This window comes from Drosophila erecta, unplaced genomic scaffold (assembly GCF_003286155.1).
Source record: "Drosophila erecta strain 14021-0224.00,06,07 unplaced genomic scaffold, DereRS2 tig00000000-arrow-pilon, whole genome shotgun sequence".
Taxonomy (NCBI): domain Eukaryota; kingdom Metazoa; phylum Arthropoda; class Insecta; order Diptera; family Drosophilidae; genus Drosophila; species Drosophila erecta.
The window spans coordinates 2,467,895-2,477,111 of record NW_020825194.1 but is presented as its reverse complement, the minus strand read 5'-3'; the positions used below and the strand labels follow the sequence as shown (position 1 = coordinate 2,477,111).

The following is a 9,217-nucleotide window of genomic DNA, read 5'->3' as shown; positions in this document are numbered from 1 at the left end:
TACCATTTATAAGAAATGACAAAAGCAAAGCAATTATTTAATATGTAATTATGTATTATGTATTATGTATACCTAGCCTCAACCCAAAACCCAAAACGATTTAACGAAAGCTGATCAGGTATAGCAACTCTCGCCAGTTTCCACAGTAACTTCTCTGAATATTCAAAATTTCTATCTATCCGAAACCAAACCGATCGATAGCAACTAAATGCACTTATAAGGGCAGAAAAACACCAAAATTGAAAAATGAAATGGAATAAAATAAAATAAAAACACCGAAAAACCTAAAGTCGAGTTGTGGAGTTATTTCCAGCGATTCACATGACTTGCAAATGGTCTGGCTCGTCGTCAGGTAAACACATCAGGTAGATTAGGGTGGACCAACGAAGGTTGCATCTCTTCAACGGCCCTTTCCATTTCTACAGACTAGCTGATTTCACAAGGCTCTACGGAATTGAACCTCCTCGAGAAAGTGGGTATAACTTGAAACTGTGACTCTTTTAGTTATTGAAACCACATATTGCTCTTAATCAGCAGCTAAACACCAAGTTCCTTGCATAAAGACCAGCCTGAAGGGCAGGTAAACGCAGCCGTGTTCCTCCAAACGACTGATAATGGCACATACGTACACACACACACCGCATATATTCATTTTCGGTTTGCCTTATTTTGCATTTTTCGGATCTGCCGCTTTCGGTGCAGCCGCGAATCGGATCTTTGTTTCAGTTACTCGAGAAGCGGCGATATGAGCGGCAGTCAACTTCTTCGCGCCCTGCGACGATCACTGGGATTGGGCAGGCACCAGCTGAAGGTCGATAGCCGGCATGTGGTGCTCATCACGGGTTGCGATTCGGGATTGGGGTAAGGTAACTGAACCGGGGCAAGTTGAAGCTACTAACGCGATGCTCTTGATAGCCACTCCATGGCCGTTTACTGCCACGAGTCGCTGCACATGACCGTGGTTTCGTGCTGCCACAACATCAAGTCGGATGGAGCTAGGCTGCTGCAGGACCTAAGCTCGTCCGGTGTTGGACTCACCAGGATGCACACCTTGGAACTAGATCTGTTGGAACCCGATTCCATTCGCCTGGTGCATCAGCAGCTGAGGGATATACTGGCCAAAGACCCCAGCTATCGGCTAACTGCGCTGATAAATAATGCAGGAGTAATGTGCTTCGGGGAATTCGAGTGGCAGCTACCGGAACAGATCGAGGCACAGATTAACTGCAACCTGCTGGGCACCATGAGGTTAACCCGCGAGCTGTTGCCCCTGCTCAGGCAGCAGCAGGGCAGGATCATCAACGTGACCAGCCACTGTGGATTGCAGGCTCTGCCCGCTCTTGGTCCCTATGCCGCCTCCAAGGCAGCCCTTCGCTTCTGGACGGATGCGCTCCGCGTGGAACTGCAGCAGTATGGCATGGAGGTGGTCAACTTCATACCAGGTTCCTTTGTCCTGGACAGCAACATTGCGGCCAGACAGCAGCAGCATGCTCAGAAGATGCGCGAAGCCTTCAGCCCGGAGCAACACGCTCTGTACGACACGTACTTCGAGGCCTTCAATGGTTATCTGAAAGTTCTGAGCGGCTTTAAGCCGCCCAATCGGCTGAGGAACGAGTCGCTGCTGGCCAAATTTAAGGATGCATTGACCAGCTCACAACCCTTGGCCTTGTACATCGAGGAACCCCGTAGATATCGCCTGTATCGCTGGCTCTTTTCGCTGTGCCCCACGCCGCTGGTGGATTGGCTTACGGTGCGCTTCTGCGCCATGCCCACCTTCGAGTCAACAAACAGGCGGGAGAAGATTTAGATTAATCCGTAGTCTATACATTTTACATATACATTGTAGCACGTTGGAATACTTGGCTAAGGGCTGTGGCAAATAAATCGAGCTGAATCCAGGGAATGGAAAACGCCAGAATGTGATCACAGAAAGCAACTGGTGGTGGTGGTGTCTAGTAGACATAGCCGCGGCAGCGCTCGAACACCGAATCGTTAAGCAGCTGGAACCACTCGCTGGCATAGGTGGAGTCCTCCGCCGCCCGGAAAAGCTGAAGCTTTTCCTGCGTCGGCAGCGAGGAGCAGAGATAATAGCTGATGGCAGTCTCCGTCAGGTCGGCATGGTAGTTCTTCAGCGCCCACTCGAGCAGGCGCAGGCAGTTTTGTGAGTCCAGGAACTGGATGAGTCTTTGCTGCAGTACCACCTCCATCTCGGGCATGATGTACACGCGCGCCATCTCGAAGGCCTGCAGCAGGGCAGGATAATCCGGCTCTGTCAGATGCCGCTCCTGGCACACGATCAAATGCAGAAAGTAGCGCAGTCCACTGGCCGTGTAATCCTGCAGCTGAATCTCGCCGTGATGGCCCTCACGGAAATCGCTGTTGAGCATCTTGTTGAACACTTCACTGGTCTCGCAGAGCAGCTGCTTGTTAAACCCAATCGAGGTGGCTTCCGCTCCATGACCAACAAGGAATCGCATGTCGCAGTTGGCGTGAAGTGGTGCAGATTCACTGGCCCGTTGGTTGCAAATTCCTGCTGTGCTTTCCACTGGTTTGGCTTCAGGCAGAACGATGCCCAGCGTATATCGCGCCATCGATGTCACTGCATCGGCCGCCTCATCTGCATAGTGATCATCGGTCTTCTTGCGCAGCATCATGTCGAATAGCATGTTCAGCGCATTGCCGTCGTACAGGAACTGGTAGAGCAATCGATGGCTCTTCACGATGTAGGCCACCGAAATGGCGGCTCTCTGTTGGGATATCACATCGTCGCAGCGCAGGAGACGCACTAGCTCCTCCTTGCCATAATTCGATTCTCCCACATTGGTTAACGTTTCCAAGAAGGCGAACCCGTCTTTGCGGATCTAAAAAATACGTGCGATTAGCTCTGATTAACATTAGGGGAATGAGATCATTTACCTCCTTTATCTTGGTAAACTGGTACAGTTGATGGACCACGCCATGCTTTATTATGTTGGCGAAGAACTGGCTCTCCCTGAAAGGGTATAGTTGCAATCAGAATACATATAAATCATTAGGTTACCTTGTCAACTTACAGTAGAATATATGTCAGGGCGTTTGAGAAATTATTGTTCGCCCCAAACAATTTGATTGCTCTTATCAGAGTATCCAGTGTCTCCGGCTTTCCCAGCTCCACTCGCTTGTTCACCATCAGCGTAATGCGATAGATAAGGTTCTCAATTATGTCAATGGTGTTGCATGCGTGATTGCGGAACTGGGCTAGTTTCGGTGGCACATCCGAGCTTAGTTCCTCGAGATCCTCTTTGTCCGACAGCGGATCGTCAATGGGTTCGCTGCCCTCCTCGATTAGTTTCAGTATATCCAAAACATTGGAGGGCTGGGAACGATTGGCGGCTATGCGGCGCTCTCTGGTGTCTCCATTGCTGTTATTTGTGCTGTCATCCTCATCTTCGTCATCATCACTGCATGCCGGTGAATAGTTGTCGTCGTCATCGTTCGTCAGCAGATCTTTGCACACCGGAGACATGCTGCGCGAACTGCAGGGACTGGTTGTGCGATAAGACCTGGGTGAACTGCTCGGCGATTCAAAGTCCGATCCTAAGGTCTCGTGCGTTTTTGAGAACTTGTGTATAAAATATGTGTGTATTAACCAGTGGCTTGATAAAGTATGCTGCCATGAAATACCTTGCTCAGGGTCTCTGGTGTTGTGGGATCCGTCAGTTTTCTTTTTTTGCCGCCTTGTAGTCTCTCGTCTCGTCGACGTTTGTGATGCTCGTCATCGCTGGTCAGGTAATCGTTTAGTTCCCTCACCAGCATGGGCACTAGTCCTTCATAAAGCATAAGTTCCATGCTCAAGTTATCATATTGAAAGTTGTACAGAATGTGGAATAGCTGTTGGGTACAAACGAAAACCATTAAATTTCAAAAGTGAAGAGCGATTTGTATCTCATCCCACCGATGATCGCTCGCTCTGCGAGTTGGAGTCCCGAATCATGGCCACCAGCTTGCGCAGTGCTCCACACCTTCGGATCTTCGAGCGGCTGCAGGCATCGGTGGATAGGGTCAAGATGATGTTGATGCAGTGCCGGCTCTCGCTTTCGCTCAGTGGCTTTGCCATATTCACTGCCATGAGCATCTCACAGGCAGCCACAATGGCATCCGCAGTGCTCAGCATATAGAAGGCGAAGGGATCCTTGCAGAAGTTCGAGAGGATTTTCAAGGCAGAGGCCCGCTGGTCGCCATCCTCCTTTACGAAGCACACAATGGAGGCGAGCGAGGTATTCCAGGTAATGGACTAATAGGAAATAGGTATTAGCTACATTCTTTTGAAGAACTGACCAATCTTACCTCCCAAGCTTTCAGTCCAATCTGCTGAGCTGAGATCAGGACCAGACACTTCAGAATCTCGAGGGCCAGCTCAACGGCCGCATCATTTTCCTTGGGCAGCGCATAGTCACAGTTCCTGGTGGCGTTCTTGAGCATCTGGTGGTCGAAGATGTCACTACGTACACCCTCCAAATTCCGTGCCACCTCCTCGAAATACTTCTCGCGGTGCTGGTTTCTTTTCAGGCCAATCAGCGTGGACATCTCGATGTCCGGAACGGGCTCCTTTGGCGCCTCGTCGTTCTTCATCACGGCCAGGAAAATGCGCATTAGCTGCTGGAACCCATTGGCCATGAGGAAGTGCTTCAAAAACTGGCTGCTGGCCAAAAGGAAACGGCAGACGCGGAATGCCATGATGCGGGTCTGTACCGCGCTGGTGGACTCGATGATGTGGCAAATGGCCGGCGCAATGGCCGCATAGTGCACGTTGAGATACTGGGACGCCTTCTTGCTCTTGGCGATGTTTCCAAGCATTCGGCATGCGCGGCATTGGATCAGCGGATTAGGTATGGTCTTTAGAATGGTCACCAGCGGAGGAATCACCTTGCATTCAACGGCCTGCAAATGGGAAGTTTTTATAACCATTTCATAAATATAATTTGGAATATGGAATTTCATAAAATACAGTGTAATTGTGAGTGTAATAGATGTTATTCTGATTTTCTCACCTCAATGCAAGCTTGTTCGTCAGTGCAGCAGTTCCCCAGTATGCTCAATACCACCTCCATGATCTTTTCATTCAGCTTTGTGATAAGGCGCACCTGGAAGACGCAATTAAAGATAATTTTCAAAATCGATTCAAGTAACGATCCTATGTGAGCAACAATGGCTGTCAAACCACTATGAGTGTTGTGACTCCCAAACCCACCATGATGTGAACGCCCCCAGCAGTACGAAATAAAACAATGCCATTTTTATCCTTCACCAGGTCGGTGCGCAGCTTCACGAGGCATTTGTAAATGACTGTTCGATCCGTGGAGGAGTTCAGCACTTCCAGCATGCTCTCCACTTGCTCTGGTGTCCAGAACATTGGCAATTTTCTTAATTTTTAAACAAAATGAAACAATTCAACAATTTCAACAGTGCGTCTCAAACCTTAATGTCGATGTGACCGTGCACAATAGCGTATTTTACGGTATTTTGGGGTATTTTTTGAAAATCCAATAGCGGTCTCCCTCCTTTATAAGCTGATGTTTTCGTTCCAGCTCAGACTGTAATCTGAATTTTAAAATAATTTATGTAACTAACTTATGCATGCTACATCTATTTATGTTTCAGAAGCGATTACACAAGTATCCGCTCAAATTATTCTCGTTGTACTCGCAGTACTCTCCATTCCTTAAAATAAATATAGTAATTTTCCTTTGTTTACCATAATCGTGTCACGAGGGCGAAAGTGTCATCTCTAGATCAGGCGCTATTTGGTGTTTTTCAACTGTCTGCAACGGTCATACAGATCTCAAGACAAAAACGCAAACCACTAAAGTAATTAGTTAATAACTAGCTGTCTTTGTTGCGCGTAAGCACGGGCTTTCCCCAGAACCAAGCCAATTCGCCCAAGTCGTACATCTCCGATTTTCACGGATTTGATAAAAGCAGTTTCACAGTGCTTGTGACTCATCAGTTTTCGCAGGCTCAAGGAGAGAATTTCGCCATGGACGCCAGCAACAATGGAGAATCCGCCGACCAGGTGGGCATTAGGGTGGACAATCCCGAGCAGCCCAACGATAGCACCGATGCCCTGGGTTCGGTGGGATCCGGAGGAGCGGGTAGCAGCGGACTGGTCGCAGGATCCTCGCATCCGTACGGAACCGGAGCCATTGGGCAGCTGGCCAACGGATATAGCTCACCATCGTCCAGCTACCGCAAGAATGTGGTCAAAATGGTGACCGACCGCCATGCAGCCGAGTACAACATGCGTCACAAGAACCGTGGAATGGCCCTGATCTTCAACCATGAGCACTTCGAGGTGCCCACCTTGAAATCCCGGGCGGGAACCAATGTGGACTGCGAGAATCTGACTCGTGTGCTCAAGCAGCTGGACTTCGAAGTGACCGTGTACAAGGACTGCCGCTACAAGGACATCCTGAGGACGATCGAGTACGCAGCGTCACAGAATCACGGCGACAGTGATTGCATTCTGGTCGCCATCCTGTCGCATGGCGAGATGGGCTACATCTACGCCAAGGACACGCAGTACAAGCTGGAGAACATCTGGAGCTTCTTCACGGCCAATCACTGTCCCTCGCTAGCCGGCAAACCCAAGTTGTTCTTCATACAGGCCTGCCAGGGCGACAGATTGGATGGCGGAGTGACCATGCAGCGTGGTCAGACGGAAACCGATGGCGACTCCTCAATGAGCTACAAGATTCCAGTGCACGCCGACTTTCTGATCGCCTACTCCACGGTTCCCGGCTTCTATTCGTGGCGCAACACGACCCGCGGCAGCTGGTTCATGCAGAGCCTGTGCGCCGAATTGGCGGCCAATGGCAAGCGGCTGGACATCCTGACCCTGCTCACATTCGTGTGCCAGCGTGTGGCCGTGGACTTCGAGTCGTGCACCCCCGACACTCCGGAGATGCACCAGCAGAAGCAGATACCCTGCATCACCACCATGCTGACGCGCATTCTGCGTTTCAGCGACAAGCAGCTGGCTCCAGCTGGACGGGTTTGATGGCTAATGGTATGGATCAAACGGTGGGTACGGCGAGGTGTGTGATAAACCGAGTCGCAATTAAGTTAAAACTTCATGGGCTAACGGCCTTAGCAGCATATTTTTATACAACACTTTTTTACCCTGGCCAAGTGCTTGACGAGATTGGTGCCACTGCCCGTTTATTTTATTTAAGCACAAAGTATCTTTCAATTGACATTTATTAATGTCGCATTTACCCGTCTGTATTTATATGTTGGGGTGGGTAGTTCGATAAACTTAGAAATCTAAGACATTTTACTCCGGCCTATATTTGACACTGCTTTTTTGATAATTTTTCTTGCCCACTGAACAAAGATCTCAAAATTTGAAATTTTCAATTAAACTTAATCTTAGATCAACTTTCGCCTCTCCAATATTCCATCGGGAATGTCGGCCCACCCTTATCTATATCTACCCTAGGCGATTTACTCTCTTTTTACAATTTTATACACATAGGTATCTTTATAGTATAAGCATGTGTGTCATGATCGTCCAAAACGAAAACAAACGATTTTAGCCTGTAGTTGACTATTTCATGAACAACATATATTATCTCTATGCCATTTTTACTCTTATATAATACACGTTAGCAAATGTTCTCCTTTCAAGTTAACCGCTAATAAAAACGATTGAAAACAATGGAAAATCATTGACCATTGGCTGTTGACCCTGTCGCCGGTTTTGGGCGCCAAGTTGAGCGGGATTTCCTGAAAAGGAATCATCCGCAGAGAGAAAAAATAGACGAGTTCAGCCATTTGCTGACCTTGATCGTACGATTTCAGAGCTTACAATCACTTTATTCTTACAGCTGGACACAACGAGAATGAATTCCAATTTAGATTTCACTTAAAGCACACGGGGATGGGTTGAATTCAGAGAAATTTAAAGCCTGTCAGCAAATCCGACTCTCCGGCTAGATAAATGCACGTTTCTGATAACTTTCAACTAATTAAAAACGTAGAGTTTGCGCTCACAATTTGCTAGTTGAGGAACATCTAGATGTGGCCGCCCTCCTTCAGCTTGGCCACCAGGGCATCCACGTCGGCAACGGTGGCACCGGCCTGGCGCACTGGAGGATCCTCCACGGAGATGACCTCGATGCGGGGCGAGGTGTCCACGCCGAGATCCTTGGCCGTCACCTTCTTCAGTGGCTTCTTCTTGGCCTTCATGATGTTCGGCAACGTGGCGTAGCGAGGAGTGTTCAACCGAAGATCGGCGCTCAGCACAGCCGGGGTCTTCGTCTTGATCGTCTCCAGACCGCCGTCAATCTCACGGGTGATGGTCAGACCGGCGTCCGTCTTCTCGATCTTGTTGCAGAAGGTGCCCTGCGGCCAGTCGAGCACGGCGGCAGTCATCTGTGCTGTCTGGTTGGCGTCGTCGTCGATGGCCTGCTTGCCAAGGATCACCAGGTCGGCTTTTTCGTCCAGAGCCAACTTGGCCAGGATCTTGGACACGTGGATGGGCTGTAGGAGCTCGTACTCAGCGGCCGGGATCTCCACGTGAACGCCGCGATCGGCACCCATGGCCAGGGCGGTGCGGATCACCTCCTGCGACTGGGCAGGGCCCACGGAGACGGCGATCACCTCCTCGGCCAGCTTTTTCTCCTTCAGCTTCACCGCCTCCTCCACGGCGATCTCGTCGAAGGGATTCATCGAGTGCTTCACGCCCTGGGTGACCACGCCGCTCTTGTCGGGCTTGACGCGCACCTGTACATGGGAACAATTGCCGGAATTAGTTTAATTGCCGCTTAATTAAGGCGATTACGCAAAACGGAGCGCAACAAGTGATAAAGGAATTAATGGCACAAGATGCGCAACAGGCGACTTTTAAAGCTCACCTTGACGGCGTAGTCGATCACACGCTTTACTCCAACCAAAACACGGGCCATTTTCTGCAAAATTAGTCGAAATATTTAGCAAATTTACAGAAATTGACTGAGTTTCAAGAACTTACCTCTTCAAGATGGAAATGAACTGATTTGTGGGCGGCGGGGGGGCGGGTGGTCCAAAGGTCTTGTGTGGCTGCAGCGTTGCCAGACTGCACTGCCGATTATTTACAGCTATAAAAAATCCAGATATTCCCGCAACAATAAATTTGTAATTGTAAATATCATGAAGAAATATCGAATTTAAAAACAATTTAAACATGATTTTTAAAACT

The 9,217-nt window shown here is 49.1% G+C and overlaps 4 protein-coding genes across 5 annotated transcripts; 2 read left to right on the top strand and 2 right to left on the bottom strand.

Moving 5' to 3' along the window:
- The first annotated feature begins 271 nt into the window (after positions 1-271).
- On the top strand, positions 272-1,914 carry LOC6554551 (D-beta-hydroxybutyrate dehydrogenase, mitochondrial). The gene is made up of 2 exons (XM_001981275.3): positions 272-861; positions 916-1,914. The coding sequence occupies exons 1-2, from the start codon at positions 746-748 to the stop codon at positions 1,805-1,807; spliced, it is 1,008 nt and encodes a 335-aa protein (XP_001981311.1). The 5' UTR covers positions 272-745; the 3' UTR covers positions 1,808-1,914.
- On the bottom strand, positions 1,806-5,477 carry LOC6554550. The gene is made up of 8 exons (XM_001981274.3): positions 5,231-5,477; positions 5,031-5,123; positions 4,327-4,920; positions 3,935-4,273; positions 3,664-3,870; positions 3,054-3,601; positions 2,917-2,992; positions 1,806-2,861 (listed from the first exon to the last, which is right to left on the bottom strand). Exons 1-8 carry the CDS (start codon positions 5,390-5,392, stop codon positions 1,953-1,955), a joined length of 2,928 nt encoding a protein of 975 aa, XP_001981310.1. The 5' UTR covers positions 5,393-5,477; the 3' UTR covers positions 1,806-1,952.
- A 279-nt stretch (positions 5,478-5,756) lies between these two features.
- LOC26526264 (caspase) lies at positions 5,757-7,706 on the top strand. Its single transcript, XM_015153885.2, has one exon. It carries the CDS (start codon positions 6,017-6,019, stop codon positions 7,034-7,036), a length of 1,020 nt encoding a protein of 339 aa, XP_015009371.1. The 5' UTR covers positions 5,757-6,016; the 3' UTR covers positions 7,037-7,706.
- Positions 7,707-7,828: 122 nt separating this feature from the next.
- On the bottom strand, positions 7,829-9,107 carry LOC6554549 (electron transfer flavoprotein subunit beta). Of its 2 annotated transcripts, XM_001981273.3 has the most exons (4): positions 9,011-9,107; positions 8,895-8,948; positions 8,032-8,763; positions 7,829-7,970 (listed from the first exon to the last, which is right to left on the bottom strand). In XM_001981273.3, the coding sequence occupies exons 2-3, from the start codon at positions 8,943-8,945 to the stop codon at positions 8,053-8,055; spliced, it is 762 nt and encodes a 253-aa protein (XP_001981309.1). In that variant the 5' UTR covers positions 8,946-8,948; positions 9,011-9,107; the 3' UTR covers positions 7,829-7,970; positions 8,032-8,052. The 2 variants fall into 2 exon arrangements, with proteins under 2 accessions (XP_001981309.1, XP_026832103.1); XM_026976302.1 differs by having other exon boundaries at positions 7,829-8,763.
- Between the last annotated feature and the right edge of the window lie 110 nt (positions 9,108-9,217).